Below are 20,588 nucleotides of genomic sequence, written 5' to 3' on the forward strand. Positions count from 1 at the left end.
TAGGATAGATCAAAAGATGATCAGATTGGGACTTGAAGTCTTCAGACTCTTTAAAACGCCCTTCCACCTCTGGTTTGATTTATGGGAGTTTGTTTGTGCCAGACTTCCGCCCTCTCTGGTTTAAGAAATCTACTAAATCACCAATTTTGTTCTTCTGCTGAGGCTGCTAACACACCAACAGGTGTTTCTCTATTATAAATGCTTCTCAGGGGCATTGACACCAATGGTTCTTTGGCTCAGGGAAAACCAAATCGCAGTGACCCTTCCATGAACAGAGCGTATTTGTGACGCACCTGCACACATCTGTGTGTGTTCATGTTCTTTTGTGTCTGTGCTTACACGTGTGCAGCGAGCCCTCACACCTCCCATCTGCCTCTCGTATTTGGTTTGGGCTGCACGGATCACTGTTTCTGGATCCACGCTGTTGCAGACTGCGCACATGCATGAGAGCGGTCTCCTCTGTTGAGTCAGCATCAGGGTTAGCTAAAGTAATGTGTGTGGCAGAGTGCGGCTGTCACAGGTTGTTCAGGATGTTGCCAGTCATGACGGCAAAAGATGGCCGCGCTCTGAGCCCACTCTGCAGACTGTGTCCACCAGGGTATACAGCTGTTACATCTAACCCAGACAGTTTCTCTTTGAACGTTTAGCTGGATTGCTGTTATTAACACATCAGCTGTGCCTCTTTTTGGGATGATTTGTTGGCCCTAATAAAGACAGTTGCATTATTTTACCACTACATGTCTGTTTAATCCACAGAAGGTCATGGACCATTTTCCAAGAATTTATTGCAAATCTTACAACGCTGATTTGTTGACAGTTTATATCTATTAGGTTTTAGTCACAACTGCCCTTAAGGGTGGATACGGGCTATCTGGAGGCTAAAAGTCGTAGATCGCCAGGTGAGCCAGTAAAGCCAAAATGTTAATGCGCATGTTTTCTGTGGGCATGCTGCTGCAAGCGACAGGTAGCAAACACTAAACACGCAAGGGCAAATAATGGTGAAGAAGGTGAACACAGGCTCGTCTTAGAATTTTTTTGCTATTTTTCAGTCCCCAAAAACCATGAGCACTGTGCGAGGTTAGTGCTGGACACGTAATAATGAGTGCTCCCTGCATTCAGAGTGACTGTTAAAAGTTTGAAAATTAGGCAGAGTGTAGTTTGTGTGGACATCCTACTTACATACGCATACCCCGTGTGTGCGGCATTGCCACGTGATCAGTAAGGACACAATACTCGCACTTCATTGTTGACTAGACTGTGACATAAGAGCACTGTATGACAGCATCACCCGCATGTCATAGATGCGTGCAAGTTAGCTCCTCAAATACTTCACAATTCATTTACCACACACTCGACCATGGTGAATTCTACTTTCCTGACATCACTTAGAATGGCCAAATGGGGGCCGGTTTAGCTCGTGCTGGTTTGCGGCGCCTTTCGTCCGTGGGACCTGGGTTCGATTCCGGGCTGCTCCCTATTCCCCTGTCTCTGTTGCTGTGCCGGTCCCAAGCCCAGTAGGATTAAGAGGGTTGCGTCAGGAAGGGCATCCGGCGTAAAACATTGCCAAGTTAACCATGCGACTGATCCTCATGGGAGGGTTGTTTCGCTGTGGCGACCCCTGATGGGAGAAGCCAAAAGTGAAGAAGACTTAGGATGGCCAAATGAGCCTAGAGGTTATTGCAAGACACGCCTCCTTTCTATGACCGTCTATGGGCCCAGACAACCCAAAAACCCACAAGGTGCATGTGACTAAAACTTAGTTTGTGTCATCAGGTTTCTGTCGGGTCTATCGACAACTCATGTTTTGGTCAAAAAATATTTTCAAGTGTGCCATAAAACACTAAGCTCTACTTTTGTTCTTTACAATATCATTAAAAATGCAAAATAGAATTCAAAATGACACTAATTGGTCACAGTCTGGAGAATTGTCGTTAATGGTTCTCTGCTCTATAGAGACCTTAAAAACCAGTTTCATGACTAACATGTTTTGCAAAACACGTGTGGGAATAACAGGATTCTTCTGTGTCGCTTTCTCTTTAGAAGAGCATGACATCAAAGCCCCAGGAAAGCAGGGACGACCAGGCAGGACCGCTACACAAGAAAAAGGCTGCCAGAGTCCCAAACGGCCTAAGCTTGGAGCACTGCAAGAACAGTTGCGTCCGCCATCAGTCGTCAGATCAGGAGAACAACCCCCGCCTGGCGCGCACGCGAGGAAAGAGGAAGAAGAAACGCCAGAACAAGAAAAACACAATGGTGAGTTGATGACACAACCCCATTTCATAGCGTTTTCCCTCTCTGCCTCTGAGGCATCATTTTTATGCTTCGCTGTGCTCTATGAAAAGCCTGTTCATAATATTTCGTTCAGTCTATGATCTGCCTCCAGAGGTAGATTTAGAGGAGAATCAAAGGAAAAGGGCGTGCTGCATGAGAGGATAAGATGGAACGATGTCAGATTTGACTGATGCTGCAAAGACTGATGCTGCTCCGTGATGATATGCATAAAAAATGTTGGTTGAAATAGTACTGACAGGTGTTGGCCTGATTTCCTGGTTGATTTATTTCCGTGCTGGAAACAACTGCAGGTGAGCTTTACAACACAGGAAAACACAGTTTGAACACCCAATGCCTGTTTTTTACCATGTATATTTATTCCCACATGCCTTCGTTAAAGCAGTGGAAGAACATGGGATTGTCATGACGAGCGCTGGATAACCTTTTAAGTCCTTTTTGGCGATGCCTTCATCATGACCCCCCCCCCAAATTTTCTTCCTAAAGCTGGAAATAATGGAGGTCGTTTGCTGCCGCTGCAGTGGCGTCATTGTTCAAAGCGTTTTAACCCTTTACCTCAGGAGGCTTTACACTCTTTTGACTACCGTGGCTCTTCAACTGTTTACACAGTTAATGTAATTCTAACACGCACTAAAGCAGAGAAAAGCAGCTTTGCGCTGATATGCAACACTTCAGAGTAAAAAAGCGGCATTCCCATTAGCTGTCACACACCTCGGTGTGGTTTCGGCATTTGACCCATCCCCTGGGGGAGCAGTGAGCTGCAGCTGCAGTTGGGAACCCTTTGGTGGTTTATTGCTGCAATCCAATCCCTTAATGCTGAGTGTCAGTACATTTGAAATCACGATGCAACAGTTAACATTAGTCATGTGTTGCATATCTATGCAAAGCCGATATGAAAAGTTGCTTTTCTCCGCATCAGAATCAACTGATTCAAGCTGATTACGTAAATCGTCAAAGAGCTTTGGTACCATTGGTGACATCTGCAGTGTTAAAGGGTTGAAGACCTATTGGTCTGGCCCCATACACGAAGGCATTGTTTCAATTGATTGGCAGCAGTATCCTGGCAGGGTTACTACACAAACTGTTAATGGTGTATACGTCCATAGCTCTTTACAGTCACAGTCCTATTCACCTATGCACACGCATATTCACACACTGACTTACACAAGCTCAAAAATGGAACAGGCAACCCTTAAAGTTACAAAACTTTAAGAACGGCCACATTCTTCTGACATCACCCAGGGCAACTCGATGTCCAGCTACCTGTAAGGTAGGCTTTCACATTCATTGTTTTTCACATCTCTTGTAACTTTCCTGTTTTGTAAATACTAGCCTTCCTAGAACTGTTTAAACCTGTGTGTGGAGAAGGCGCATGGTTAGGTTAGGGCTGGTGGGGGGCACGGTTGCTCCCACTTTTCAAGGTGATTTGGCCATAAGAGTGGACGCATGCATAAATTATTAAAGCGTGTGCTCGTCTCTTCCTTCTACTGATGTTTGGTATGTTCAGTGTCCTTTAATAGATGCCTTAAATATAGACGCTTTAGTTGCTACCAAAGTCTTCATTTGCTGAACTCCTTGACACATGGCGGTCCTCGTGGCAGAAAACGCTGATCCTCTGCACACGCTCACACCAAACGCTTACATAATGCATTGTTCACATGCAGCACGTCTCCTCCACTGTCACGCATGCCTCTATACTCACTCACACCCCTGCTGATCTCCAAATATCAAGTTCGTTGCTGACACCCTTCACTGGTGGCTGTCCCAATAGTGCTAATGAGTCAAACACAAACCTTTGCCTTTGTAACCAGCGTGCGCTCCTTACACTCTAACAGCCTCTTCACGCTGGTAAATACCCTGAGTGATTTTAATTATCATCTGACAGATGGCTTTGATTACACGAAGTGAGGCAGCTGAAATCCAAACTGCTTGTATCCTTTAAAACAAAATGTGTTTTTTCTCCAAATTGAGCCATAAAGATGAAGTTCAGTAAATAATTAATCTCATACTTAATTACATTCATAATTAAAAGCGTCTTCACACCACATCCTCTTGTCTTCTTTAAAGTGAAGCACACTTACAGAGCGCAACATTCTGTAGGGTTTGGCTTCGCTTTGGATAAATGTGAAGGCGCCGTCCTCATTGAAGGTTACATTTTATATGTTAGCCGCTTGTCTCAAGGTTTAATTCTCCTTTTAGAACTGCTGCAGTCTGCAGAGAAAGAGTCTGTTATCAGCACCTCTTAGCTCAGACTTCAAGCAGACTGAAGAATTAAAGGGCCGAGGGAGATAAAAAGCGCCGTTGAATAAAGCTGTTTTCCCTTCTTTTTGCTCCTTTCCTGGCTGAGCTCAAAGATTGTTTCTGCTCTTTGGTGTTGACCCTGTTGACTGAACTATGAGATATTGTAAGCTCAAGGGGAAACACAATAGAGCAATGTTTAGACGCACCCTTGACATATCATCTCTCTGTGAAAATAGAGCCCTGATAAAAGAAGTTTCTTCAGAGACGCACTGGAAAAGACGCCAATGATATCAATCTTTTTCCTTTACCATCTCATATACGTTTTTTCAATTGCTGATCTTTTCTTCAATCGTTTTTTCCTTCTGAAGAAATTACTGAAACTGCTTTGAAATAGTAAAGAGAATTGAAATAACCAAACGTTGCTTTTTGGTCAAAGCTCAGGTTCCGATTGGGTGTTTGTTTGGCATTGGAGACTTTCCCTTTGCACTGTTAAAAATGCAGCGTTTGGAAGGGATCGCATTGCAGCGTTCCTGTGGTTTTCGGTTGGAAGTTATTGTTATGATGAATAATGTTGGTTTAACTATTTTTCCTTAAACATATTTGGGATACTCTGAAGAAAAAAAAACCACACCCTAATCTCACAAACCTCTCACAACAAATGATTACTGAGATGTCAGACATTTCTGAGTGAAAGCTACATGATGGCTGCTGCTTCAAATAAAAGGCAGAAAAGAGTTTAGTTGGTTCTTTTTAGAGGGTGATGTAGATTCAGACATAATGATTATTGGATGTGTTGTGGCAGAACATGTTTCCTGTTCTGTTGATGTTGCAGAGGACTCTGTGCTTTGCGGTGTTGTACAGCAGCTCTGGTGAACAGAACGACATGCTGTGAAGCCCGTCTGCTGCCCCAGCTCAGGGACTGAAAGGGGGGTTTGAGCAAGCAGGGCGTAGGTCAGACTTCCCTCCTGTGATCCAACATGTCTCAGTCCAGCCACCTGCCCGTCTGTCTGCTGCGCGGCCTGTCCTGACGTGTGTGAGCCATTTAAACGCCGTGTGGTCAATTCAAACATACATATGTGTGTTTGTGTAAGTAAATGTTTGATTAATTTCAGGCCATTTCAGCAAAGAAACAAAGGAAAACAATCATTTTAAAGATATTTTTTCAAGATATTAATTTATTTATTGATTAAAAAATTAAATAAAAGACATTATTGTTTCCTGATCCGATCAGGTGATCAAAAATTGGGCCCGATCAGGAAGTTTCAGATGCGATCAAACTTAACTGATCAGATATAAATTTTCTTATTATTAGTTTGAGCTCTGTATATTTCAAGCTTGTTATTTCAAATAAATGCCATAGCAGAAGTCTGCATACCATGAACGGATCACAACATTTAAAAGTGCAGCAGAACACTGCAGCAGGTGCACAACAGTTTGGTAAAGTTAGCAAAATATTCACAGCCTCAACAACTGACAGCAAGTGTCTCTATTGGTTTGTCTTAGCGCAAACAATGACCTACAAAGCAAATTTCAACAGCAAGAAGGTGGGCTTTTAGTTGTTTTTTTTAACGGTGCTCTCCTGCTGCCGACAGAGACGCAGCAGTGAGTCGGCTTCAAAGTGCAGGCTCCATGCAGAAAAAGTGATTCAAATACATTTTTAAAATAAAAAAACTAAATAAATCTATCATTTCTCAAAAACAAACTGAGTTAGTCATGAAAACTCATGATAATTTTCATGCTGAAACAAGGATTTTGAAAGAAAGTTGTTGTTTTTAGTTTTTAATAGAGACATGAACCACGAAAAATTGGGAAAACTTTGATAGTGTCCCCAAATGCAGTCACAAAAACCATCAAGTGCTACAAATAAACTGCATATAAACTGTATATATACCAGCGGCCTGGGAGCTTGAGGGTCCTGCAGTATCTTAGCTGTTCCTAGCACTGAGCTTTTCTGGACTGAGAGGTCTGAGGTCTTTCCAGGTATCTGTTGTAGCCACTCCTCCAGCTTGGGGGTTACTGCCCCGAGTGCTCCAATTACCACAGGCACCACTGTCACCTTCACTTTCCATGCTTTCTCCAGTTCTTCTCTGAGTCCCTGGTATTTCTCCAGTTTCTCATGTTCCTTCTTCCTGATGTTTCCATCGCTTGGCACTGCCACATCCACCACAACGGCTTTCCTCTGTTCTTTATCCACCACTACAATGTCTGGTAGGTTCACCATTACATCCTATGAGTCTGGATCTGGAAGTCCCACAGGATCTCATTCTGTCACAAAAGGATTTTCAACCAAATATTAGTAATGACCATTTTGTTTTCAGTTATTTCATTTGTCCAATTACTTACGAGCCCATGAAATGAAGGGATTGTGTGTAAAAAATGCTTTAGTTTTTCTCATTTTATGCAATCTTTTTGTTCAACCCATGGAATAAAAGCTGAAAGTCTGCACTTCAATGGCATCTGAGTTGTCTGATTTAAAATCACGGTGAGATAAATTGATCTGTCATGTTCCGTCTACCTGTCCTTGTCTGTCTCCATCTATATTCCATTTTCCAGTTGCCAGCTTCCCGTCAGGATCTGACGCGATGCTTGTTAACCCAGCTGTGACCCTTGTACCCTGATCTTAGCTGCATGCAGTTTTCTGCACCCTCAAAGGACAACAATGCAGGCTGTTTTAGATTTGGTGTGTAACTATCCTGTCCAGCTGTCAATTACTGCCTCATCATTATTTTGTCATGTTTCTTTTTAATCCAGCATTTGCTGCAGAAGCTCCTGAACGTTACCCAGCCCTGTGGTGTTGAAGTCTACCTGAAACGTTTAAATCAGGGCAGTAAGGCAAGTCCTGTGATGTGCTGTCTGACCTCTAGCTCCCTGAATCGTTTCCCCAGTTGGAGAAGCCTTGCCTCAGGCCCGCCAGAGGCTTCTGTTATCATTTGGCATCAGCGTCTTACCTGGACTGAGCTCTTAATTCACCCTGCTGGTGGCCAAAAGTAATGAGATCAAGCTGACATCAGTAACAGTGCATCTTCTGAATGGTTTGTGTGTATGTCAGTGCGTAACGGTTTGACTCTATTGTGTTGTAAAGGGAAAGAGGGGGGGGGGGGTGCTCGTCAATCTGCAATGTTCAGCTCTTTCGGGTTTGTGGGTTGCCCTTAAATAAGCTTATCCTTTAAGCCAATAAGAGAATCAAAGATAACCGATGTCCTGATGGTCAGATAGGATGCTGAAGCTGTCCTGGATGTGTGGAGGACAACTGTCACTGTCACGGTGGGGCTTCATTCTCTGATCCTAAATCAAATCCAACATACCAGTCGCATTTTGACGGTGAGTTTGAAGGTAGCTGATGGATAAAATAGAAATATAAAGTGCTTGAGTCAGACAATCCCCACAGCAGCACTCATACTTCAGATTCTCTCTCAATCTTTTCACATTCACCTGCATCCACTCACGAGAGTCTCAAGGCCACATTCATACCTCAGAATCCACAAGCTTGCAATCATTTCCTCTGAATTCCTCAACAGTGATAATGTTTTTTTTTTCCAATTTTTTGCATTAGTGCCTGATGACTGACTTAAAGCGCAACTCTGAGGAAAATAGTGATTTTGGTGCATTTAACATGTTCTTGTAGCATTTTTTTTTCATGATCATGGACATATATAAAGAAAATTACACTTAAAACTACATTTCTGAGTATTTAGTCAAATAATTGAGTATAATAATAAAAAAAGATTGTATTTGTAACATAGAAAATACATTAGGAAGGCCACAAGCTTCCTGCTTCCCTTCCATTTCAATACGAAAAGTGGCAGCAACAATCCTGCACTCAACTCAGAGGTGAACAATGGCGGTTCTACACTAACTTACCCCCACCCCCCCATACAAATTTGACAACATCTTTGTGTTCCCTATCTTTATCTGGCCATTTTCCACAAAAAATGCATAAATTTTATAAACTCATATTACAGGGGGGTCAAACTCAGTCGCACGGGGGGCTTAAACCCAAAACACGCTTTAGGTTTTGGGCCGAGCAAAATAAACATTTACTGAACACACTAAAGGTCAACTTTTAAACCTTTAAAACTGAACTTTTTAAACATAAATATGAATAAAAACAGACAAGAATATTAATCCATAATAAATCAAGTTACACCTTTAATAATGTATAATATTTTGCTGTCAAAATTATACAAAAAGGAACATGCTGCAGAACAAAACAAACATAGCCTGGAAAATATTAATAATTAGAAATATCAAATCGTATCATTCTGTTTTCTTTGCTCTTTTGTCATTTTGTTAGAGCTGGACTCCTGGCATCAATTTTAGCAATAAATTCATTTCTGCTTGCTGTGTGATGTCCTGTCTGTGTCTTGGTGAAACATGTCAGAGGGATTTGATTTGTTTAAAACCCCTCATTGTGAATATCATTTTTAGGTCTCATAAAACATTAAAAACTAAATCACAGAACTCATCAGCGGGATTGCTCCAAAAATATTTGGCATTTTCCGAATTTTGTGCAACACCAACAGTAAAAATCCTCCAAAAAACTTCAATCCATTTATAAACAAATGTTTTTGATCTCATAGAGCACAGCTGTCTTACCGCCGGCATTACCTGCTGTCTTTATGTCAAATAGGTTACTAACAGCAACTAAACGAAAGGCAAACATAGAAAATACATTTGAATACATTGAAAAATAAAGAGACGTTATAAAAATGTCTCCAATAGTTAATAAAGAATGACATTATTAGCTGGAGCTGAGAAATCTTAAATCTAAAATCTAAATTTTGGCTAAAATCGCATAATCCTGATTAAAAGTTGCTGGGAACCCTCTGAAAACACATCTAATGAAGATCAGAGTGGAACTTTAAGACACCTTTTCTTTAGGAATGTTACTGTTTCAAAGGACAATAGTAGGGGGGGGGGTAGAGAAGCTGCTCTGATGTCCTGAACACTGCACTCATGTGGTAAAATCCCGGATCTGCTATTTAAAGACATCTGCTCTCACATGTCAGTATCCAGCCTGATGCTTACATCTCCTTTTGACGGGCCTCACAATCAGTTCATGAAAAATGAATTGGCTGTACTTTAAGTGTCAGCCACTTGAAGCCCTGAGCCGTCTCAGCTGTCAGTCAGTGCGGGGCAGTCGGTGGTAAGTGTTTGAAGGAGCTGTTATCGTGCCTGTCTGGCCTTCATCGCTGGCAGAGCAGCAAAGCCACATCTAATCCAGTCTGCTGCTGTTTACAACACACAGACTGGGTGAAGAAAGCCCCACCAGTCCAGCTGCAGCCCGTCTTACCTGGAAAGTTCAAAAAATTCCTTCTGTGCAGCATGAATGAGTGGAACAATAACGAATTGAAATTGTAGGGGACCTTGGGAAATTGTGTGAGGGAGGATGTGCACCTCAACTTATCCATCCATTGCTCCCTCCTGATATTCCTCCTTCTGAATCCTTCTCGACCAGAGAACGATGTGAATACATCCTTTTGCTGCGTATTGTCAAGAACATACAGAGTTTCAAGGGCTTCAACCTAATATTACAATACAAGTATGATACTGCAATGCTTAACAATATTTCAGTCTGTACAATCAATATTTTTGATTAAAAAGAAATACTTTAAGCGTTCACATTCAATGACTCACCAGCAGAATGTTAAAATGTTTGGACTCTAAGTCTTGTGTTAGTGAACTAGTTTTGAAAACGTAATTTATGGGTTGGGCGGCATGTTCCTTCTGATATAAAAAAAATCAGCTAGTTGGTTGAATGTTTTATAGAATTTAACCCATTGTTTTCCTTTTTCTCTTTATTTCTTTCTTTATTAAAGTATCTAACGCCATTTTTTGCCACTTAACTCTTTCTACAATTTTTCATCTATTTTAACCATTCAGCTATTACACTTTCTGGGGCAATTATTACCCTTTAAGTTTCATTTTAATTCGGCAATACAGCAGTCAACCCTGCATTTGCGTCTGGAAATGCAGCTGCTTCTAGTTTTTGTTGAGATTTTCTTACAACCTGAAGAAGAAGAAAAAACAAACACTTCAAAGATATGTTATATCACACTAGTCTGCTTACACTACATTAAATCAAAGAGGACAGGTACCAGACTATTGTTTGTGAACTGCAACAACATAAATGTCCTAAAGCCTTAGTCTCAGCTGCCCATACAGGTGGACACGGGCTGGTGAAAAATTGTCACTTTTATTTAATGCTTTTTAACCTAAACATGTTAAAGTAAATATGTTTTTAAAGGCGGAAAGATCTGTACCACACCAAATGTAAGTGCTTACAAAATAGCTACAGAGAAAGAAACAGAATTGTTCCAGATTGTTTCATGGTAAGTTCGGGAAAAATATCTATGCATCAAATGCATGGCGTTGTGCATGGGATCAGCTCTACAAAGTGTTATCAATGTCTTTGTAAAGCTCTTCAAAATAAATAAGCCTGAGCTCTCAACGTCATCCGTGTCTTGCATGCATATCCCAGTTGTTGAAGGTCAACAACACTGGTAATGGTCGTTGTCCACCCGGGCCACGACCAGTCCTGGTGGAAGTTCTGTCCATTACTCACCCCATGGATTTTGGTTTCATGTTGAACGCTATTTTTGGAATCAGCACTGAAAAATACTTGATTTGGCCCTAAGGTGGTTGCATTAAAAATGAAGAAATCTATTTATGATGATCACATAAAAAATGTATCTTCACACTTGAGAGGAAATGTTTAATTATGGGCAAAACAAGGAGGAATAAAATCTTGTATTTAATTGTGTTAGTCATTGGTGGACATCAAAAGGAATTAGGGGCTACAGAAGATGGATGGATGGATGGATGGATGGATGGATGGATGGATGGATGGATGGATGGATGGCAGTAAGTGGAATGGAAAATCCTCATGTCAACCTGGTTTTCTACCAAGACTGGAGGGTTTCACTAAGGTTTGTGTTCCTAGTCCCTAATCGTAACAGTAATTTCCTTATCTGTGGTGAATTTTCCGGTGTAATTTTTACTTTTACTCAGTCCATGGGTGATTTCGTGAACCGTAGCTCAGTGGAACTGAGTGCAGTAATAGGTCACCGTGATGACAGGCTGGTGCTGTGCAGCATCAGATAAGAGCCCCATCATAATGTATAATTGAAACATAACCTCATAACTAATTATGCCTTATGTCTTTTTTTTATCATAACCTATTATGTAGAGAGCTACAGGGAACTGACTGTTACTTTGAAATGCCACACATTATAGTGGTACTGCTCAGTATTGGGTATAATTGAGGTTTAAAACGTTTTTCTTTGAAAACCTTCTGTCTAAATGTCAGCAGCTGGGAAATTACTGATAACATATACCATAAAGCTTTTATTGCAAAATTTCCTGAACTGCTGATTCCCTTTTGATCTGGAGCTGCTCGTCTCTTTACTGTCAGTTCCTGGGAATTTTACACTCCTGGTGTGTTGGTTAAGTAGGAATCTGCTCTATAAATCATGCATATGTATTAATATCATGTGATTCTGGCTTCAATGCCTTGTTTAACTACGCATCAAATCTAAATAGAGTTTGCCGACAGTTCCTGCAGTAGAAGTTTGGATCCTGTACATTTTCTTTGTGTCTTCTTTATGGACCAAAGCAGGAAGGCTGTGAGCACTAAGGATCTATGTCAGTGTTTTTCAACCTTTTTTGAGCCACGGCAGACTTTAACCTTGTCAAAAATCCCGCGGCACACCAGCATCCAAAACTTAAAAAAGCAAGGAGAAACTCATAGTCTGTATTGATCTACAGCCCCTCCGTAATCTCACTTGCGTTTTTGTGGTAAGTAAATTGGCAGAAAAAGCAGAAAGCTGCAGCTGTTTTTTCTAAAAGATGTAATAAAAGTTAAGTTGAAAGATTTAAAAACTGTTTGATGTGTGTTCGTTGCGGTTTGAAGACGTTTAACAAGGACGACTCATTGTGGGCTGAGACGCTGTCACTTTGACCCAATGCATCATGGGAGATGTAGTGCAAACAGCCGCAGAAGGACAAGCGTCTTTGAGCTTCATTGTTTTGTTCACTTGTTCCACGGTCTGACACCGGATGAGCTTTAGCTGGCATTTTTGTTAGAACTGAGAGACTTTACGAACAGAATCAGAACAAGGAAGTGAAGACTTTAACCACTTCTGATTGGTCAGACTGATGACGTGTGATTAAGCCTCCAAGAATGATTGGTGGAGACAGTCAAAGGGGCGGGACTTTTCCTAAAACAGTTATAGCTGCAGCTACATCACGGTACTGTCATTCTTATCAAAGTGTATTTAATAGAATCAAATAAACACAAAGAAAAAAGTATTTTATGATCTTTCATGTTCCTAGCTACTCACATTTTATCAGGGCCTGTTTGGATGAACACAGATCTGATATCCTGGAGATGGTAAATGTTTTTAGATCAGTTTATAATGAGGGCCATTCCCCACGGCACACCTGACCATCTCCCACACTGGTTGACAAACACTGAACAAGAGGCTGTTATGGTCTTCTTCACTATCGAGTGACTGCATTCTTTACAGTTGAGAAACAGACTTACTGTGATAAACAACCTTGAAGCAAAAACTTGAATTGATTGGTTTTTCACATAAATCAAAATTTGTTTACAGCAAAATACAATGTAAAGGATGTTTAAACTGAAAAGTTATACACCTTTGTTCACTAATTGAGCTCATTTTAGGTTTAATGTCTGTTGGACGTCTGATACTGATGGGTACAGGGGCATTGTTATCGTGGTTTTTTGAAAATGGTTTGAAGATGTCTCAGAGTCTGTGGAAGTTTTGTATTGGAACAGGATCTCATTCTTGTCTGATAAATAATAAATAATCAAGATATTTTTATTTTTAATGATGGACAATCAGAACAATGGGAAGATTTATTTTTGTTTTGTTGCATTCAAACCCTGTTGCAGGTAACAGAAACAATGGTGGTGACTTTGCCAGATTATTACATGTTTATGTATGGAGGACCACAGAAAATAAGAGTACAACTAATTCAAATGGATATTACCTTATGAGTTTTGATAGTCATCAAAATCTTGGTTTTGATTTGATTTGAAACATTCCTTTTTTTTTTATAATAAATACTATTTTACTAAAAATTGCTCAGGAATGTGTGAAGTCTGCGCATTATTCTGACATGTTGGCTCATTTCCATCTTGAGAAATGACCACGGCTGGCGCCATGGCAACAGCTGCTAAAGAGTGGAAGTAACAGACGTGGCCTTTTGTTTTTCGTGGGATACAGCTTCACTCTCACAGTGGAAAAAAAGGCTCTTATTAAAAAGCAGAGTTGAGCTCGACTCAAGAGCCTGACATCTCCCTAGCATCAAATCTCATCCTTTCTGCTTTATTGTATAAGTTTCACTCTAAATGTAAACATCCTGCAGCAATTTCTTACTGTCTTTTTTTTTTTTCACAGTTTATTATGTTTTCAAAAATTCCTCTGTGAACCGTGCCCTCACTTGAATCTTGACAAATCTCTAGTGGAGGCAGGATGGGGGTTATTTTAGCCTTACCTGCAGCCTAACCCATGGCCCCCCTACTGCTTTTCACCACACTAAATCAAATCAAATCTGCCTGGAAGCCCCTCACTACCATGTGGCTGTGCAGAGATTCAGGGCGACATTGATCCGTTAACCTCACACAACGTCTAAATGTAAAGGCCCTTGTATAGCTGTTGTATACTGTCAGAAAATGTAGACATTCTCCAGAAAAAGGAAGCGCACAAACACCACAGCCGATCCACGAGTGACACTCAGGTCACCAGCAGAGTGGTGAAGTGTTGAGTGGAGGAAAATGTTTGGTTTACAAAAGTTTCGTGTAGAAAAAAATCTAATTCATGTACAAGAAAGTGTTAGAGGAAGTAGTGAGGCCTGTTCGCTGTCAGATATGCCCCCGATAAGCAGATGGAGAGTTTCTCATAGAAACCCACAGGGGAGACAGTCACCCCCCCCCCTCCCATCTTTGCTGCCTGTCCTCCTGACAGTGCCAGCTCGTTGCCACCGCAGGCGGATGAGGTGGCAGTCTCATCCTGGTTTTCCTGTCACCCCGGACAGGAATAGAGAGGGAGCCATCTGTGATTTCCTCCGACTCTGAGCAGAGTGAAGAAGGAGAATCAGGAAATCTTAATTAAAGCATTCATTTATCTCCACAGAACACAGCAATTCACATACAGCCCCCATGACATTCTTAGATTCACTTGTACAATATATTCCTACTTGTCTGTTACATTTTAATAGAAATTTTTTGTGTGTTTAAAACTTGAACTGCTCTAAAAATAAAAATGGTTTCACAGATTGTGATGGTTTCGTACAAAAATCATTGGAAAATGCTTTAAATGTAAACGTTCTTAATATGACGTTGGCTATTGATTGAATCCAGAAAAATACATTTGAAAGACTTAATAAAAATGAAGTCAAAGAACGACTTTGTTTAATTAAAGCACATGTTGGTTTAACCTAATTTAGTCCTTCTAAACATAAAAAATAACAGACAATATATATTCATTTATATAAATGTGTATTCAAATAGACCCAGAAAAACCTGGATTTAGCACATAGATGGTAGTTGATCTTATATATTTTCCTGTATGTTGTGATGGATAGATAATTTTTTTTAAACCTAAATAATAGACTCATGTAATAGGTGTAGGCTTTGGGGGCTATCCTTACACCGGTTTTAAAGATAAAGCTGGAATTTGATCCAGTTCTGTGTGGAGGGAGGGTTTTTGAGCTGCTGGCGCCCTCTGCTGCTGGCTATGGAGAATGCATCGTCTTCATGGAGAAATCTCAAAGAATAGTCTTTTTTCAGCCCTCTTTTTTTTTTTTTTTTTTTTACCATATTTCATATCCTCTGGTACTTCAACGTCTTTAAATGATAAACTGTATGCACACAGGTCAAGTTTGTTCTAGCTCCAGGCAGGGAAGAAGCACAACAGTGAGGTTTGCACCAGGGAAGTGTTTGGTTTACAGGAGGAAGCCAAACAAAAGGTCACGTAGGAAAATACTAGAAGCCCCTCTCACTGCTCTTTTAGGCTCTGCCGAAGGCAACTGAATTATCAGCTCTTTATAAACTGATAGTCTGAGTCTTGCTGCCCAGCAGAAAATCTACAAAAAATCTAAAAGAAAAAGACGGCAACAAATTCAAGACCAGAAAGAAGAGAGGAATTCCAGCTTTGATCTTACATCAGAGTTTATCCTCTCCACCTGCTGTCAGTTACTCATCAAATCTCACCATCACATGCTCATAAATATACTCATATGTGTTCTTGCCAGTTCCTTTCATACTGAGGATTCCTCTGAGTCACTCCTGTGATATTTAAAGGAGGTAGAAGGAGTTGTGTGGATGTGCTGACCCTTCCTAAAGTTCCACTCCAACTAAATTGTGATCTATTTTCAAAGTGCTCCCAGTGGTCTTTTAATTATGATTATGCTGTTTTTAGGCCAAACTAAAAACCTGTCATTTTCTAGGATGTCGCTTCTGCAGAAGTTCATCAAAAATTGGCCTCTGAGTTGCGGCCGTGAGCATTGGCACTGAAGTGAGCCAAATTTTTCAGCCAAATTTGGGATTTTGGTTTGAGCACTCAGATTAAGTGGGAAAAACTGTTTCAAACAGGAAGTAGCTGGTTCCAAGAAGCCAAAATCCCATAGACTTCTATGGAGAAACAAACAACTGTTTATTAGTCATTCTGTAGGTCAGAATAACCATTCTAATAACCAGAATAACCGTCCTTTAACATGTTTCTTGCTAATCTTTTTTTCTTTTTCATGATATTTTTCTGTAGCTTCAAGTTATGAGTTCACCAATCAGATCCTTCAATAAAAGTATGTGGTGCCTGCCCCATGACATGATGTCACATGACTTAGACTGACTCGGACCAATCATTGCTTGTTGATTTTGTCCGGCGGCATCAATATTGCTAAAAACATTTCTACTGGATTGACTTCATTTTGTTGGAGCTGGAAGTAAACCATTTTCTATGGGTGATATCACACTCACTCAGTCCAGTTCTCACATACAGTCAATGGGAACACTCAACCACCATTCCTACCCTGCTTGCACGCCTGTGCTCATACGTGTTGTGATGATGAAGCATGGCTATGGCTGCTTCTGTTGAGACTGCATTTCAAATGAATCCTTCATTAGGATGTGAAAAAAGCATCGTGTGGGACTCTGCCTCTTGCTTTTTGGAAACGTTTTTTAGGGGTTATTTTTTGAGGGTGACCTTCACCACTTCTCGTTGACATGTAGGGATTTTTATGTGTTCCTGCTGGTTTTTTCCCCCCATGTAGTTTGTAATATATGATGCTCAAACTGATTTAGTTTAACTTAGGGGTTTTCATAGCCTCAGACGTCTCAGATGTAAAATGTCCGACTCTTCAGAATCCCCAGAGTCTGCGCTCTCAAACTGACGCATGATGGGGCATCCACAGCAAAAAGCATCCGTTTACATAAAAAGAAAAAAATAAACAATATCATGTTAACCTGCAAAAGATGGCATGAGAAGATGACTGTCACCCTCTGTTATCCATGTATTTATAGATTTATAAAGAATTTCTGAAAATGTTTTATTTAGCTTCCTCTTTAGCTCTCACACACAAAGTGATAGAAAAAAGAGGTTTGTTACATTGTTTAAAGGAAAATGTTTATAAAATGATTGTGAATTATAGTTTCATTTATTGTTCCTGGCATGTGAATCAGAATGACTTGTCTGTTGTTGTGCTTTAATGTGTTTGAATTGATGCATAAGCTCCTAGGTTGGATAATAGAAGACGTTTCTGCCTGTTTATGTGTCGATTAGTATTATCTTAGCACAGAAGGTGAGCTTTAGATCGACCAAACAACACTGCTAATAGCATGTAGCTTTGGACCTTTTAACTGTGCTTCAGATCACCCCCCAGGCAAAGGTTAACCTTGATTCAAGTGTTTCTGCTGCGCTCCTGTCTCTTTGACCTCCATTAAAAGCCAGATTGGAAATGGCTGCTTTGATGCCTTCACCCTGCCCACGCTGCTTCTCTGACTCGCCTGCAGCTCTTCAGCCCTTTTCCAAGCGAGAGCGCCGCAGCCCTGTGGTTGAAAGAAGGAAGGAGGCAAAAGAGAGAGGGGGGGGGGTATGGGGAAACATGCAAGTGTGTGTGTGTGTGTAGATGCTGTGCTCTTCAAGTGAGGCAGTGCAAAGACTGTCAGAGTAAAAGGCCATGTAAATCACAGCTCTATCTTCTTGGTGGTGCACGGCCCCCTCCTCCGACTCCCCTGATGCATTTCCCCCTTCTATGCTACACATGTAGTTCAGAGGTTACAATCAATAATTTGTGCTCTCCGCCGCTCTCACAGAGATGCGCACAGAACTCCTGCAAGCCACAGATAGAGCTGTTCCTGAGCAGTTTGGGGGAAAGAGATGGAGTATTTTCACGAATCCAAGTGATGGACAAAAACAACAACAATAGATGTCCTGCTGGTGCATGAATGTCTAGCTCATAGATGCTTCGTTTTGGACTTCTGGTACCTGACTTTTTTTTCCTACATGCAGATAAAAGGCAGGAAAAGATCAGAACAACAGTTGCATAGCAACTCAGAAAAGATGGGTAAACAATGAAAAAACAGAGATGTTGTTCCAGTGATGAAAGCACTAAGATCTTGTGTGGCATCACAGTTGTAGTTGTTGAATTCTGCACTAAAAGGAGGAAGACAGTTTGACTTAGAGACTTAACCACCATGTTTAGAGCTGCTCAAATATTTCACTATCTAAATAACCTGGAGAAGCTGGATGGTCCCAGTGCTGCATTCAAGCACCTTCATGTAAAGTGAAGCTTTTCGTGCAACAGAGATAACTGCAGGCGTTTTGAAATGAAAACATTCTGGGGAAGAGTGGGGATGGAGTTGGCTTTAAAAAAAAAAACATATTTAAGACATCATCTTCATCTGGGGCATTCCATTTGTCAAACCAGTCTTAAACTAGAGACAACATCAGGAACCAGGATGAGTAAATAGTCAAAGGTTCTGAGGTCTGAAGGAACAGACTAAAAGCATGCAAAAATTTGCAGGAGGTTTAAGATCTAGCTGGAGGCTTAAAGCACTTCATGCTTCTCATGGATTTAACTATTGATGCTGCTTGGAACCAGCAGGACGTAGAATCAGCCCCATGACACCATGATTGGGATTGTTTGATGGTTCTTTTTACAGTATTTTTCCTTCAGTGCAGCTGGTTTGATCAGCAATGCTTACATATTTTTTATTTTTGACATACAAACATGTAGTCAAAAACAAATTAAAGAAATATTGTGTAATGCGTTCCAGAAGCATGGATTTGTTTTTCTAGAGCGAACCTCCCAGGAACCGGAATTGCCAGGTTTAAACTCCCAAACCCACACGATACCAGTTTCCTTTAAGCTGCTTCTTCCATCAGGACTTCACATTTTGTGAACAATAAGTCAGCTTCTGCTTATTTCAAATTAAATCAAAGAATAGAACGCCAGAATCCATTTGTGGGGTCAATGATTTGCTCTTGACTGGATTGTAGCGGATCTTTTGGCAAGTCTCGCGCCCTTAGCCGTCCCCCCACTTCCACCTGGATGGAGCTCATCTGCTGGACTATTCAAACATGTAGTTGTAGAGTTAGATAAGCTAATTCTTCTCTAAGAGTTTTGGTACATAGCCTGTCCGTCCTGGGGAAGGATCCCTCCTTCATGTGGACACCCCTGAGGTTTCTTCTTTTATTCCAGAATCTGTTTTTTTTAGGGGTTTTTCCTCACTGCGAAGGGTCTAAGAGCAGGGATGCCAGTTGAATTTAGTCTGTTTAGTTAGTTTAGCCATTACCTATGGAATGTTATGACTTCATGTTCTTTATGATTTCATGTTTTCTATACATTTAACAGTACGAAGCCCATTGAGACGACTATTGTTGTAATATTGTCCTATATAAATAAAATCAAATTGAATTGAATTGATTTAATGTGAATGTAGAGATGAGGAACACCAGAGCCAGCAATGCTGAAGAGCCAAAGGCTTTTTTCAGAACTATCTAGGCTTCAGCAGAGGTAGAGGAATCGAATCAATGCCAAAACCACGATACTGCAGTAATTCATGCCAAATTGGACCCAACAAAATATTTATACTTCAAATGTTTATATTTATATACGATAGTGTATCATTTTTTTATTTTAAAAAATACATTTCTATTAAATGTATCCGTCTGTAATCAGTCTGTAAAAGGACTGAGTGTCACCTTTAATTTAAATTACTGCATGTATTAAAAGACGTACTGGTAGACAAATAAGGGAATGAGAATTGATCTGCATTTTATAAAACTGCAGTCAGATTTTAACAATAGTATCTGACTGCAGTTTATAAAACGGAAAAGAATGTACTAACCATTCGTCTTTTTTTTTTAAACAAAACCAAAGAGAATTCCTCAACAGAGAAGAAAATGCAAAATAGCAAACCTGCAGCAAACAAAAGCACGACTGAATATAATGAGAATAAACTGGCCCTCTTCTGGAAATGAAGAGATCAGTAAAACAGGTAAGCAGAAGTGACGCCATAGACTTTGACGGAGATTCTTCTTAATAGTTATCAGACGGATTACTATAGAAATATTTAGATCCTTTTCACACTATTCTCCCTTCTTCTGGCTCTTCAAAAGACAGCTGACCTGTTCAGGGTGCACCCAGAAGCCGGGACAGCCTCCAGCAGCCCCGTGATGCATCTATTTTCTAAACCCACTCAGAGGGATTCAGCGGGTTTGGAAAATTAAAGGACCTTTTCTGGCAACTAGTAGCTCAAATTTTGGAACAATGGGAAGCAGGGAAAACAAACACGACAAGGCTTTGCATGTAATCAGAGTAAGAAGTTAAGGATCTTCCTGCAGCTGCAGTGAGAAGGACTCCCCCCCCCCCCCCCCACTCCAGTTGTTTTGGTGAAACTTGTTGCTGGATACCTTCACAACCAAACCATCAACTATCACTTCACTTGAAAACACACACCACTGTATATAATTGGCCTTGGTTGTAAAATACCCTGCATGATACGTTCATTGACCTCAAGGTTTTCATTT

The 20,588-nt window shown here is 40.7% G+C and overlaps 1 protein-coding gene across 8 annotated transcripts in view; it reads left to right on the forward strand.

Moving 5' to 3' along the window:
- The window catches only part of auts2 (AUTS2, activator of transcription and developmental regulator), a 356,245-nt gene that overhangs the window by 76,594 nt on the left and 259,063 nt on the right, over window positions 1-20,588 (forward strand). For all 8 annotated transcript variants that reach the window (XM_011483793.3, XM_011483792.3, XM_011483795.3 and 5 more), the window contains one exon: window positions 2,041-2,253. In XM_011483793.3, coding sequence (XP_011482095.1) covers window positions 2,041-2,253 — 213 coding nt within the window. The remainder of the gene's footprint in view (window positions 1-2,040; window positions 2,254-20,588) is intronic.

The sequence above is a fragment of the Oryzias latipes genome, chromosome 14 (genome assembly GCF_002234675.1).
Source record: "Oryzias latipes chromosome 14, ASM223467v1".
Lineage (NCBI taxonomy): Eukaryota > Metazoa > Chordata > Actinopteri > Beloniformes > Adrianichthyidae > Oryzias > Oryzias latipes.